Genomic DNA, 15,536 nt, shown 5'->3' with positions numbered 1-15,536 from the left:
TCTGTGGTGCTGGGACCAACCTTCTGAAAGAAGACGCTGAAATAACTTTTTGCCTTCAAGTTGTTTGTCCTCGGACTGACTTGTCTTTGGAGAAGAGCTCCACAGAGAGAATATTTTCACATTGGAACCATTATAAATAAACTATTTAAAGAACCTGCTACCTGGAGACAGATTTAGAGAGGTTGCGTCCTGCTTTTCATCTGCGTTCCCACATCAGACTGTAAAGAATGAGTGAGTTTTGGTTGTGTTTCAACTGCTGTATTGCAGAACAGCCTCAGCCTGTAAGTATGAATATTGGCACTGCTTTGTTTTCATATAATTAACAACATCGGTTACGTTTTCTGGTTTTCTTACAGCTTTTTAAATAAGTGCTGTCTGGCCAAGCTCAGCAAGAAATAAGGAATTAACTAACATCCTTGCTTAGTGGGGACAAAAAAATGTCTGTTCTAGACTGTTGTCACACATATTTTCCTATCCTTAAGATCAAATCTGTCCAAAGTCTTTGGAAAGAGCCTTTATGTGTTTGAATTGAAGAGGAGAGGAAAGGAAGGGGGAAGGGTGAGGAGGACCTGAACTATTCATTCTAAAATGTAATTTTTGAGTGGAGATTTGTAAATGTCCTGATTTCTGTATGGCTTAAAGCCTGCCTTCAGGTGTGACTGGACAATGATAAAGGAAGGAAAGGATTCTTTTAAAAGGTCCAGCATGAAATCCAGACCACCTCCACCTTAATTTAATTAAGCCTTAATTGTTGTGTTAATTTTTAGATGAAACCTTAGGAGAGTGAAGGTATGCACTCATACTGTAAAAACTTTTTTTTTTTTTTAAATAGAATTTGGAATGGCAGTTGTGTGAAAAAGTACATAGCAAACAGTTGGATAAAAGAACATTTCAAAGCATACGTAAGGAAGACAAAATACAGAAATATTCTTGGGTTTCATATACTCTAAGTACCTTTTTTAGAGTGTGTTCACAAGTCCAGCACTCTCTGCAGAAAGTTTGCCTGCATCAAGGTGGAATTAACCAGGAATATGGTTAGCACTGTGAGAAAAATCATTGTATACTGTGGCATCCAGATCAAGCTAAATGAATGTGTAGAAAGGACAGTCATCTTGCAAATTCATGAAAAAGAGCCCAGTTACTACTAAAGAAATTACGGTGACCAAGAGAATCCCAGGGTGAGTACAGCAAACTCACATTAATATGCTCAGATAGTATTTGGCTTTAGGGAAGCCAAAAGATTTAAAAAAACAATCTTATGTTAGGCATTGTCTTTGCACAAAGCCTGAATGCCAGACTAATCCTTGGGTGGCAACGCAAATACTGAAGTGTGGTCATTAACATTTCTAATGAATGAATACAACTTTTTCTCACTCTTAGTCAAGTAGAGTTGTGGGAGATGAATTTAAGATACTATCATGGAAAGCTGCAGTCCCCTCCTGTTGCTTGAACACCATTCAGCCCTTTAAAATGCTTACCTGTGTCCTGATATAGCCAAAGTTATTTGTCTAGTTTTTGGAACTTATATTTCATTCAAAAGTAAGCCGTGACTGTTAAAAACCTTTGAGATAGAAAATGGCATATTCTGTTTGTTTACAAGAATCCTGAGGCTCAGTCCTTATAAAATCTTGACTCAAGCTTTATGATACAGTTACTACCCAAGAAATGCACAGTATGTTAATACAGCATGTGGTGATCTGTGGGTCATGACTCATGGAAAGGGTGGGACTGTACTTCAAAAGCATAGAAAAAGGAAACAACCCATTTTTATATGTTTCTGCTGATCTGGTAGTGTGCATTTGCTTAGAAAATTAAAACCATTCTTAGGTTTAAGATAGAAAGAGCACATTGCTGAGCGTTGACCCAGTTCCTGAAATCTGCCTTTCAAATGTTGTAGGAGTCTTGCTTGTTATGAAGTGCCAAAATTCTTCAGGATGCATCTCAGAAAAAAGTTGTGGGCCCTTCTTGGTGTGCTTGACAGTAGGCGCTTAGTTGTCCTTCCCTTGCAGTTACTCAGCTCATTTTCCTGTGTTGTGTTGTGTCGTGTTCTACAGCAGTTGTTCTGCCATGCACTGTTACAGTAAGTGGAGTATTTAATCAGATATATATACATCTGAGTAACTACAGGAATGTTTTTCCTCTCTGGCATGTAGCAAAGCATGTACTGTCAGTGTAAACAAACTGATAAACCAGGCAAGAGGTAAGGAAGCAGTTTTTCCCTGTCTCTGAAGGTGTTGGGTGATTGCATGTTTGGGACACTAGGTTTCAGCCCCAAAATACTGGTACTTACTGCCCTGTTGTATCAAAAGATAGATGAAACATGCAAAGTTACATAAAAGCTACTTATCTGTCCCCTGCCTGTTCAATCTGTCAGTTTAGTCCAGATTCTCAGGAGAAATGCCTCATCTGCCTGGTTTCACCTCTTTAATGTGCCTTCTTTCATTTTATCTCCTGCATCTCAACTTCTTCACGTCCTGACTAACAGTGTCCCAGCCACCACTTTCATGTTCAGCAACACTAACAACCACCAGCCTCTTAGAATAGACCTTGAAAGCAGGAAGTTACTTAATTTGCTGTTTGTTGTGATCAATGCTTAGTCCCTTTTGTTTTTAAACTTATAATCTCTGAAACATAATTTTTAAGCCTCTTCACAGGAGAAAAAAAAAAAAAAAAACAACTGGGAACTTACAGTAGTTGCATGTTTCTGTGATATTTATAGCTTCCATTGAGCTAAGAAGTTTTCCTCCTCCTTTGAAATCTGGGATGCAGGGACCATCCCTGCTGCTTTCTTCTGGCAAAATTCTAGCGTATTATATTAGGAATCTTCAGTATGGCATCTCTATGCTTTGCAGCTATAGTGCACTTAAAATGAAAAATGCACTAAGTCCTTTCAGTCAATTGTATAGAAGACTATTATTCGCACTGTATACAAAGGCATTTTCTAGGCTATTGCCAATATTCTGCATGCCTTCCAGGCTTGCATACTGGTGCTTTCCAGTGCATTTTCATGGATTTGAACCACATCTTTTAGATAAGATTTGCAAACTTTATGTCAATAAGAACACATTACTTACCTAATTTTACTGCCATAACGTCTTTAATAGCATACCCCAGAGCAGAACAGTAACAATGTTGCACTTTAGGAGATTTCTTAATTAAAGGACAGTATTCAAGAATTACTATCATCTTTTATTGAAATGTGTCACAGCACAGCTTTTTGTCTTTGTCAGATGCACCTTGCTGCTGTGAAATAAAACACAGGCATCTTGGAAAGCAGTGTTTTACTCTCTCTCCTAACTTACTTTAGTTGCTAAATACCTCACTTTCCAAGACTGCAGTACTCATACTGTCATGGAAGGGGCATGTTTGAACATTGGTCTCTATGCTTCTCTGAAATAGGGTCATAAATTAAGACACTGAATATGCAAAGAAACAAAACTAGGTAGTGATACAGTTGAAGGAAGATTGTTCCTGATGATGGCTTAGGTCTTGCTTCTTAATAGACTGTCTTTACCACAGTAGAATGCAAACAAGAGCCAAAGGGAAGGTGTTCTCATATCAACTTCTAGTTTTCTTATGTTAGATTTGGATTGATAATATATTTTACCACACTGAAGACTTCAGACAACTTGTTGCTTTTATGTCTGCTTTCACAGAATTGTAGAATCATATAATTATCTAGGTTGGAAGGGGCCTTTCAGATCATCTAGTCCATCCATTAACCTAACATCGACAAAAACCTCATGATACCAAGGAGGAGATACTAATCTCTTAATAACTACTTTCAGGTTTTCCTGGTTGTTTAAGTAGCCTGAATTCAATCTCTTATGATCTGACCCAAACCTTTTTTTATTTTGAGAAGAGCAGCACTTTCTTTGATTGCACCAGGTTTTTTACACCTCCCACTGATACTCTTTATGGGTTCTGTAAGCTGCTCATGCACTTCCCAGTGACAAGATGAGTCTTTCTTCCCATGCTTCCTATGTGCTATCATCCCATCCACTGCTGTGTTTCAGTAAATTCTGCCAAATCCCCATGACCAGATGCATTGCTTGGTAACAGAAGCTTAAAGAGCCTTTTATCTTGCAGGCTTTCAGAGAACACGTCCATGGTTTCTTTCTTAGGCAGAGCTCGTCGCCTACACCAGGAATATGTTATTTTCCTCCACTTTTTTTGTTCTGTCCATTTTTAACTTGCAAAGTTAATTTTTGGTCTAAGAAGCTTTTGGTCATGGTCTGGGTGCACTCCCACCTGGTTTGGGTCACTGCTCAGTACAGCTGAGCTCTTCAGTTTCCTTTGACCTTGCAGTAAAATTACTGCTGTACTATAAAAGAGTGAACTGTGCTTTCCTCCTTCTTGCCCCGAGCTTCCTTCTCTAGTTAATTAGTTTCTGTTTTGTTACTTCACTCTTGTTTAAATAATTTCCATTTTGTATTTTGTCAAAGGGCTGTTATGGTTTTGCTGCGTGCTATTCCATAAATGTTTAAAGTGGTTTAGAAAGTGAAGTTTCCATGTGTCTTTTTTGATGCATGAAAGAAGACTGACAGATCTGTATTTAGGGTGGGCAGGTCCATCTTAAAATACAGGCAGAAGAAGCCCTGCACGTACTACAGTAGTTATCAACAGAACCGAATGCTCAATGCTACAGAAAACATAAATTATCTTGGTTCTGGTTACTTAAGGAAATTAACCACTGATGGGTATTATCAGTTCCAGTTTTTTTTCTAGAGGAGGAGTCATACATAAAGCTAAGGATACATCTACCACTGCAACTCTTAAAAATGTGAACACAATAAAGATAATGAAGCATTCAGTATGCATAACAAATGCAGAATAAATCACCTTCAGTAAGCATGCACAGAAAATCAGGTGTTTGTAACGGAAGAAGTACTGGGCCAGGCTTGCTGTTCACTACTGCATTGCTGTGCAAGGGCAGCTTTTCACTCAAAATGACTAAAACCCAGTCTCTCTTACTCAGTAAATTTGATCAGCCTACCACATTCAGTAAGCCCATGAAAGACTCAAATGTAAAAAGTGACAACTCTTGAGAGCTCTCAAGACTTCAGAGTTGTCATACTGAGTTACATATTGAGCTGCCAGTTTGGATGTTTCAAATTCCTTTTGTTTCCTGTTTACTGCTGTTGTAGGAGGAACCTGATGGAACACCTTATCAAAGGGGGCAGAGTTAAATAAGCAGCAAAATGTTTGGCTTTTATTTCTCAAACCTGATCTGTTTCTGCTGCTTTCAGCCTGATACAGCTGCTTTCGAATTTTCTTTTACCTTTAAAGTAGCCCCCAAACGTCTTAAAATATCTGTTGTGATGTTGAAGTACTAAAAGTTTACAAAGGAAAGAAAAAAGTCAGTATTTTGTGGTTACGTATAAATACCTGAATGAAACGTATCTGACCATTTTGCAGTCCTTTATTATGGCAGTGAATTTTTCAGGAGTTCTTAGTTAGCTGTATTGATGCTATTTATTTAATATAATAATAGTTGATGGGATGGATAATGGGATGGGTGAAAACAAGAATTATGCCAGCTTTCTGTTCCGGGGAATGTGTCTTGCCATTATCAACATTTATGAAGAAGGACATAATATGCTTTTTAATATTTACAGGCTCTAGAGAGCTCAGGCTGTCTGCTAAACATGGATTGGAAATAGATTGTACCCTTTGATCTGGACATCAGTGATAGAGCCCAATGAATTAGATCCCAGTTAATTGGATTTGAATAAAATGGAGGAAAAGACTTCAATAGAATTGATGAATAGATGTTAACTGGGGGTTATGCCAGAATGATAAAATTTTAGATGTGATGTCACATCAAGGTTTTCAAAAAGACGGTTGCATGAACTGTAGTTAACAATCTTTAGCTCATAAGCATATATGCATAAAACTTGCCTTTTTGGGTGCTTTATCAGTTTCAGTGAACTGAAAAACTGATGTTATCAGGAATGAAATTATTTAAAGAAAGCACACTTGGCTATGTTCAACTGGGAACTCAAGTTAGTTGTGTGTCAAGGGAGTGTATTATTTATAAAAGGAAATTACTCTTATGACTCATCAAGTTCCTCTAAACATAGGGGGCTTCCAAGCCAAATCCACTGCAGGAAGATTTCCTGAAAGACTTGAGTAAAATTAATATAGAACAACATGTTATTTAACTCTATTTGGAACAAATATTACTTTAAATACAGCTTGCTGTACTCCAGTTAACTTAAGAAACATTTAGTTCCTAGGCTCTAGGATGATGGTTAAATAGTAGATTACTGTTAAAATGGGGCAATAAATCCTGCTAGGCACATATTCCAAACAAATCTGCTAGGGTATGCAAACGCACACACATATATGTATGTAACGTATGTGTAACACTGAATTGCTTGTGTTTGTGGTAGCAGCACGGCATTGCTGAACTTGTAAAAAGAAGAGGAAATGGCAACACAAGAACAGGCATGCTGATCTACAGAATTGCAGGCAAAAGAGCCTACAGGGCCTTTTATTCTCCATGGGAAAATATCAAATGTGTTTTTTCTTTTAACATCAGAGTTAAGCTTTGAAAATGAAATGCCTCTTCAGTTTGTAATGCAAAGAAAGGAAGATTTAGGGGAGCAAAGAAAATAACTGCAATGTGTGTACTTCAGAGAATGAAGAAACGGGACTTACATGTGAGAGAGAAGAACTGAGGCTACCTAATTATTGGTTTAAAAAACTATTTTAAAATCTGTCTAAGATTTCTAAGCCCATTTTGCTATGTAGATATTATCTTTTCTGTAAACTAAACATGAAGACAGTGCAAATCTGTAAAACACTATGCAACCAATGCTAGGCTGCTGCCAGTAGGGAGAATGAGGGAAAAGAGGTGATTAAAGTGGCCATGGTAAAAGCAGTGTGGATTAAACTGACTGCTGGAAGACTAGAAAGGGTCTATCAGGGACTCTTTGTATGGCCCTACTCCTTAAGACATAAAACATATGGACATATCTCAAGTCAGTGAGATTCAGATGCTCTTTTTAACTCAGGAATAAAATGCCAACATGTCCATTATAAAAGCAGAGTAATGTTCATACACAGAGAAGATAATCAAGAGGAAATTTACACATTCAAATACATACACACTGACATTAAAGTCTGGCAAGAAGTTGACTAATGTGTGAAGATGTGTGTGTGTGTGTTAGCTGATTTAGTGGCTAAAGAACTGAAGTGTATGGGGTTTTCTGCAGGCTGCAACACTTAGTGGGTTTCTACATAGCAAAACCATACAAACTGTAGTTCCTGGTTTCTCTGATTTGTGAAGTATGTTTTGGATGATGGCTTTTATTTTGGTGTTTTGGTAGCCTTTTTTTGGGGGGTGTGTGTGTATGGAATAATCTGCTGAATTACAGGAAAAAACATCTGCCAGAGTATTTTTCTGAGTGCCAGTCTGGGATCCTGCTAACTATGCTGAGATCCTCTGAGGACAAGCACTACCAAATAATAAAAATATAAAACTTTAGGATGTTCAGTAGTAGGTTTTTATGGGGAATGTGTGTAAGCATAATGATTTTTTTTTAAGGCAGCACATGCTAAATGTTAAGGCAAAGCTAGATTTTAGAACAATTTATGTTAATTATAGATTACATGTATATTTTTTAGACAACTGCTTACTCGATGCTCATTGTAAAGGGCTTTTCTATACCTAAGAGATTATAATACAAGAGGAGTTTCTGAATTGGACAGTACTTGCGTGAAATAACTGCTTTGTAGCATCTGCCATTATATTTTACAAATGTGAGGGCATCTTGATCATTCTTTGAAGACAGTAAAATTAGTGTCTTTGTATGCTGCTGGTAGCATGCTTCATGTCACCAGAATGACATTCTGTGCTATCTTTGTCTTCTGCTCACTCTCTCTGAGCTTGACACCAGTGTAAATACTAATTTCTGTTTAGTCAGAGTGAACAGAAGAGATTAAATCAGTTTGAGCTATCTCTACTTTATATACTAGGAAAAATGATCAGGTAGTCTACTGTACCTTACATTAAACAATAACTTATGTCATTTAGCATTCCAGAATTAGTCAGGTCACGTTACTACTAAATGAAAAGGAAAGAAAATTGATAAAGGGAATGAGAGGATTTTATTTGGTTTTGATGTCCTTTTATTTTTTATCTAAAAAGTCAGACAAAGCTTTCCCTTTGAAGCTTGCTCTGAAATACAACTTGAAATTCTGTTTTATCGTATAGTTGGTTGTTGCTCCATAAAGTACATTGTGATCAATTCTAACAAGGAACCACTTTTGAAAATCAGTAAAACTTCCAGTTGCCAGGTCTACAAACTCATTCTGGGTTCAGAGAGTCAAGCTGAATCTTTTTCCCACACTGGCAGAGTAAGTTTTCTGCAAGTAATCCTTTTACTTCAGCTCACTGGAATTTAGTAAATAATTTGGTTGTGCCCAAGAAGGAATAGAATTCAACTTAGGCTCTTAGCAGTGTTGGCTCTGCAGGCATTGCAGGGGTGAATATCACTGATAATTCATTTTTTATGACCAAACATAGCAGAGCCTTATGTTTGCAGTGCATAAGACAAGAAATGCTGCAGGATGGACTAACTGGGGTATGGTTCATGCTGTTACTCTTGCCCAGATAAACAGACACACCTGAGTTTTAGGTTGTGTTTTATGCAAATTTACTTGTCCTAGTTTCTTAAACAGAAATGAGTTGTAACTATACAATCTCAGAACACACAGGAGTGGTCTGAAAATGAAGCCTGCAGAGAAACAATTGGGAAGGACAAGTTTTGGATTTCTCAATTTTTTGCTTAGTGATCCCAAAGAGGGAGTGTTCGGTATCTTGATAACGCATGCGTCTTTCTGCTTCTGACTTTTTTAGCTTTGTGGTTGGAAAACAAAAACCCCTTTGTGCTGTTCTTAGTGCAGAAATTTATGTTTTAAAGAATATTAGATCCAAAAAGTGCACTTTAAGTGTATTTGCATTTTCAGTGTATGTCACTTCTGAAGCTGTAATATTTGGCTTTGCATAAAAACATAAATCAAGTATACATTGTTTTTATGAAGACAAGCTTTTTAAGCTTCTGAAAAGCTACCACGATTCCTTTTTTTCAGGAGGGACTTTAGCATAGCTGCTACAGATGATTTAGGACAAAGAAAGGTGAGGGAATAACCAGAAGCTTAAAGTGGCAGGATTTCTTAATGCTTCTCTATTGTCTTACAGCTATGCAGCCTTTGGGATTGAGGTAACTTGTAAATCAGTTGTTGTTCCCAGTAAGAAAAAACAGCAGCATTTGGGTGAAATTCCTGCCTGGATGGCTGTCAAACGACAGAGTTGACCAGTACGTTTAGGGGACCAGGACAGAAGTTAAAGTTACTATAATAGAGAAGAGTAAGGAGCTGAGACAGGGGGGCTCCTGAGAAGCGAGTATGGAGTGGACAGTGGCATTCCCCTGGCTGTCCATGCCTGCACGTGTGTACGTTCCAGCAGGCAGTGAAGAAAGGGATATGGAGCAAACACCAGAGGGACAGCAGGACCACCACAGCCTCCTGATTTTCAGAAAGATCTCCAATGCCCTATTTCCAGACATGTAAAGTGAAAGGTTAAAGAAGCTCTGAGAAGCTCTCTGTAGGGTAACTATAAAGTAACAACTGGTGTTTTACCAATTCTGCCTATTAAAAGTTTTCACGTTGATGCATCTCTTCTTGTCCTAAAGTATTTTGATGTAGTATGCAGCTTTCCTTAGTGTAAAACTTTGAAGCTATTCAGCTATTCAGAAGTACAGAAGGGGCAATGTCTGTTCAAGAGAGCAGTTGTAGGCAGCTACTCTAATGCCTGTGTCCATGGATCTTCACAGAATTTCAAGGAAACTCAGTAAAATGGCGAAGCAAGGTTGAGGCGTAGAACCATGAAAATCTGGAAAGAAACTATGAATCTGGGAAGAAAATTAACTTCTTGTGAATTCTGTGCCTTGATCATAGAAGTATGTTTCTGGGTGATATAGCCTGATAACACTGTGGCACAGGGAACTCTTAAAATAATCTGACATGATCAGGATTTGGCAGTTGTCATGCTTGTGAGCCAGCTGTTCAAAATCAACTTGTTTTATTTGCATAGCTGCCAGAGTCCACGGGAGACCTGTATGTTGGAGACCTGTGCCAGGTAAAAGGGTACCTAACATTCAGGCTATGAAACAAAGTGGTGGTGGTAGTGTTGTAGCTCAGTTGTTGTTGGCGTTTTTTTTTTAATTTGGGAACAGTAGATATTTTCCTACCAACAATTACTATTCAATTCTGTGTTCAGAAATCCAGTTTTGGGAACATGGAGTTGTGTACCTATCTTTTTAGGTATCATATGGTTCCATTTGCTGAAGAATAAAAGGAAAAATATTTACTATAAGTAATCTACACTTACTGTTACACACCCAATTTAGAAATTCCCAGCCTGCAGCTCTTCAGAAAAACTGGTTTTGTTCTGTATGATTATTGCTTTTTCTTCTCTTCATTCTGACTGCTTTTTTAACTGCCAGTGACTGTAAATCTGTAGCCATCAGCTGATGTTGGCTGTATCTTGTTTTTGATAGAAGCTGACTATACATGTGGAACTGGGAAGCAGTTGCCCTGAAGTTGTCAATAATGCAAGAACCTGGAGCAGTCTCAGAGACCTCCATGGTGCTCAGTGTTGCAGTGCCAAAGCTTCCCCAGTTTTGCTGACTGTTAAAGAACCATGCTTTCCTATTCTTCCTATTTTAAGAAGCTCCTAAATATGGGCTTATTCTGGCAAGGTCATTAGCTCTGAAACAATAAGAAAGCCACTATATTTCCTGGATTTCTACATTGGATCCAACTTCAGAATTGCCAGTACTAGACTGAAGGAATGGTGTCAAAAAGTATGCAAGTAAGAGATACAATAATACAGTAATAGAAATTCTGCTCTCACAGTAATAAATTTATCAGAGAGAACTTAGTGCTGAAGACCTGCAAAACGAGGAAGAATAGGCTTGCCACAGAAATAAATTAGTAAGTAGAAAGATTTTTCTGAACCTTATAAGCAGCCAACATTGCCTCTGAAGTGGTTGTGTGGATGGGCTGTTGATCTAGTTGTGAGTCTGGCAGTAAATTCTGAATACTGAATGCACCTGAGGGTTTGTTCTCAACAAAATTTGTGTGTCTTCTTAGTGCAGTTAGTGGAAGAGTAAGGACCTATTGCTTCAGCTCCTGAATACTTCTTTTCAGCAATTCTACTCTATTTAGAAGAGTAGAATTTGACAAATTAATTAGGAATATGGGGCACTTTCTGACTTGATGAAATTTAAATAGTTAATGATTGTTTACACTCACGACCTGTGGAATTGTGGCATGCCTCAGCTAGACTATGCAAAAGTGCCTGTACATGCTTAGAACTGGTGCTTTACTTTTGATAGGAGGTTGGACAAGGCAGCCAGGATTCCTTTGTTTTGCCAGGGAAAGCAGAACACTCCTTGAAAGAACTTCCTTTTTATGATTTTTGTTGAGCTGAAATAGGTAGAAATACAGTGCTTTTCTAAAAGTTTTCCGTCACAATGGTCTTTTTTCTTCATAGTCTGTCTTTTGAGCCTACGGATTTGCAATGGCACACCATGCTGGTCTTCCTTTGCCCCCATGCTTCTCCTGGGACCTGTTAATTAGCTCCTGAATAACTTCTCTTCATTTGCCACACTTTGGGTGCAGGCCTTTGTGTTGCTGCTCTGTGTCAGATACGATTCTGAATATGTCAAAAGCTGAACAGAAAGCTATTGTAAGTCTGAACGCAGCTGCAGATTTGAACATTTCTTAGGAGTTGCTGGCAGAGTACTCTTCCAGAGATGCTTCTAGCCATGCTATGTGTAGGCTTGGCATCTAAGCATCCATAAGATACCTACTGGGCAATCTAAGATACAATACTGGGCCATTGCTAAATAATGAACTGGATAAAAAGATTTCCAATGCTGACAGTCAAATTTGGGAGCTTTGCAGAAGTCCTCGCCGGAGCAAGAAGTGGGATGGCCTCTGAATCAAATTTGTGATTCCATGTTTATGAGTGCTCCTCCCCACTGCAAAACAGTGTACCTTAGGCTGTGTGACAGTGCTCATATGCTGATGAGGATGGTCAGGATGTCTATGGAGCAGCAGGGAGAACCCAGAGATAATGATGAGTTCATACAGGTGACAAATAACTTAGCAAGGAATGGGAAGATTGACAGAAAGGTCAGCAGTCAGGAGCGTGTCTCATGGACCTGACACACACAAAACTATAATGGGATTATTTTCCTTAAAAAAGGATTTGTACAAAAAAGTATCTTAATTCAGAGCAAGTTCATTTTTATAAAACTTCACTGAGAAATAAGTAGTAGAGTACACCACTAGAAATCCAGGTGAACATTTAGGTATTTAATTCCGTATGTATATAAACAAACAAGAAGCTGCTGCTATTTGGGCAAACTAATGTCAGGCTTCTAAGATGACATTCGCAAAGGCATTTAAAAGCTGCTGAATTCACCGTGTGTCTGTGTGTGCTAACTCCCGAGGATATTATTATCAAATATTGTGGCTTTGGTTTTGCCTGTGGCACAAGTACTAGACCTTCCAGCCATGAATCCTACTGCTAAAAAATATCAGTGCCAAAACCATGAAGATCTATCTTCTCCCACTAAAGGAATTACTATGACTTGTGTGCAAAGGTCTTCTGAAAATACAATCTATGCCTGATTTGTTGTCATAGTTGAGGGTGAATCACAGCGTGCAGTACCAAACTGCTGCTTGCGAGCACATACAACAAGGCGTTTAGAGGCATCATCTTCAGATTTTACTAGCTGATCCGGAGAAAGCGTTAGGCTTATTAAGGGATTGATTTTGTATGCTGAGTGTGACTGAAGATCCTGTATCTGGAACTGAAATATTATGTGTTTGGAGGTAATATTTCAGTTTTATTTTTTCTTCTTGTACTTTTCTCTAATGGAGCTCGGTATGTGCGTATCATTCTGATACAGATATCTGATATAATAACGGTGTTGTCGTGATCTAGCCTCAGACAGCAACAAAGAACCACACAGCCACTCTCTCGGCCTCCCACACCCCCAGCCCCTCCCCCCCCGCTAAGCTGTGAGGGGAGAATCAGAAGAACAAGGGAAAACTCGAGGGTTGGGACAAAGGCAGTTTAACAGAGCAGCAAAGGGAACAAGAAAACAACAGCAATAACACTGGCAGAGGATCGTACAAGCACAATTACGATACCACCTCTCACACAACCGGACCCGGGACGCCCCAGCCCGCTCCCAAGCAGCGACTTCCTGCCCCCTCCCCCCGACCAGCGCCCGGCTATAGGCTGGGCATGGCTGCATCGTATGGAATAGCTGTGTCCCCGCCAGACCCGATCCCCTCCAGAAGCAGGACGGTGTACATAGGAGTACAGAAGGCTTGTATTTAATATATCTTATGCAACATGTATGCTTCCATATAGATGCAAATGTGTGCAGCTGCCTGCATACACAAGACATAACAAACCTATTTATATTATCTAGCTAGCTCTAGGAAGTCTTACCACAGGATTTGTGATCGTGAAATATAATTTCTTAATGAAAGAATTTCAATACAGAGTGTACTTAAGAACAACTGAAGCTTTTGTTTGTGTTGTAGCTGGGGGACAGTGACATTCATTTGGCTGAACAGGAGGGGCTACATGGTGTAATCCTGATACACGTTTTCTAGACAGCTACAGCTCTCATCATGCCAGGTGACCTTTCAAGTATTTCCTGTGTTCCTGTTGGAAAAGGTCAATGAGTGAAAGCAAAGAGAGCTTAATATGATGCAGTTCGCAGCATGTTGTTACCAGGACTTTGTGATTTGCTTTTTTAAGAAGTTATTAGAAATTTCCAGAAAGTTTGTATTGTGGTGTTTCTTTACATCGTTTGTTTAATCTGTATCCTTTAACATCATGATTTTGATCACTGGGCAGTATATAGTGCATCTGTATTACAGCAAAGTCAATTCCAGCCTGCTCTACATTCTTCCTCTTCCTCACCAGCTGAAGTTAGAGACTTGGAAAATAGTCTAGGTGAAAAGAGATCTCTGGAAGCTATCTCGTGCAATGCGCCTACTCAAAGCAGAACCAACTAGACTGGCTTTCACACGGCCATGTCCACTTGTGTTCTGGAGATCTCCAAGGATGGGCATGCAGTTTCATTGTGTTCTTGGTCCAGTGTTTGGCCACCTACATAAAAATTGTTTTTAATTATTGTTTATTTTATTTACTTATTATCTATTTTAATTATTATTTTATTAAATATATATTTATTATATTCATTATAATAATTTATTTATTTATTACCATTATATTAATTTATTTAATTATTATTTATTTTAATTATTATATATTGCAACTTCAGGTTGTGGCTTCTCATACTATCACTGTTCACCTCTATTTGTGTACTGTACCCTCCAGTTAGGTAATGGAAGACCATTAAGACCGTAAGCAGATGTTTCTTCTTTTCTTAAGGGTGAACAAACTCACTCTTCCAGTCAGTCTCTCCTTCTATACCATGTGCAGCAGAATTTTTGTCCCTTACCTGTGTCACAGCTCTGAATTCACTCTAAAAGGTGCAGTGATAAGCTTTGTGCACAGCTGGTAATAAGCACTTGTTCCAAGCAACAGCTAACATGTTGGAAGTTAGGCAGCTTGGCAACTGTAAGAAAAGAGTTAAATACTAAGTTCTGATTTTTGCTGAGATACCACAAGCCAGTATCACAGACTTGTTCCTTTTATCAGGTGCTGCTGTATTTTTATCATTGATGAATTACCTGTCACTCTACAATCAGACTGCATAGTCTGTCTAAATTAAAGAAGTAGAAAACCATATAGTAGAAAACCAGTATTATTATCTTAGATGACTGTTTGTTTTTTTTTTTTGTTTGTTTTAAGAGGCATTAATCACCAAAAGTAATGAAAATAAACTTACCGGAAAGATAAGTTAGTTTGTGGTATAACATGACAACTAAGTTACAAATTGTAAATGTCATCTTAAATTTGTGCTAATGTGTATTTTGAAAAGCACAGTATTTACTAGCTATATCAAGGAATTGATTCTGATTTACTCTGTGACTTAAAGCTGGTTTAAACATCTGGAATGGAACAAGTTCCCTTTAGTGTGTGAGCTAAACACATTTCTTAAAGGACCTATTGTCTTTCAGAGTCATTTAACCTCATCTGGCAAATTTTCCTGTTTATTTAGAAAACATAAGCTACAGTTGCCAGTTTTGTCATATGATGACTAACACCATCATAATATAATGGAACATTGTGTAAAGAGATGAAAAAAGTGTACACATCAAAAGATTCAAGAAGATGCTGAATTTGCTAAAAGCAAAGGAGCTGTTTGAGATAGCAATATGTAATCCTGTTTGAGGTATTAATGTACAAAATATATTAACGTGATGTGAAGTTGTACTTAAAATCAGGCTGGAAGATGTTATAAAGTCAGCTTCTCTGCCATTTTAGATTATTTTATTTTCCCTTTACTTTTGTCTTTTTCTAAATA

At 38.2% G+C, this 15,536-nt stretch overlaps 1 protein-coding gene across 1 annotated transcript in view; it reads left to right on the top strand.

Annotated features, from left to right (window-relative positions):
• Positions 1-227: 227 nt before the first annotated feature.
• CDC42SE2 (CDC42 small effector 2) overlaps positions 228-15,536 on the top strand; it is a 29,829-nt gene continuing 14,520 nt past the window's right edge. Inside the window, exon 1 of the mRNA XM_074165877.1 lies at positions 228-281. Within this exon, the coding sequence (XP_074021978.1) occupies positions 228-281 (54 nt within the window). The remainder of the gene's footprint in view (positions 282-15,536) is intronic.

This window comes from Numenius arquata, chromosome Z, assembly GCF_964106895.1.
Source record: "Numenius arquata chromosome Z, bNumArq3.hap1.1, whole genome shotgun sequence".
Lineage (NCBI taxonomy): Eukaryota > Metazoa > Chordata > Aves > Charadriiformes > Scolopacidae > Numenius > Numenius arquata.
This window is presented reverse-complemented; position numbering and strand designations above follow the sequence as displayed.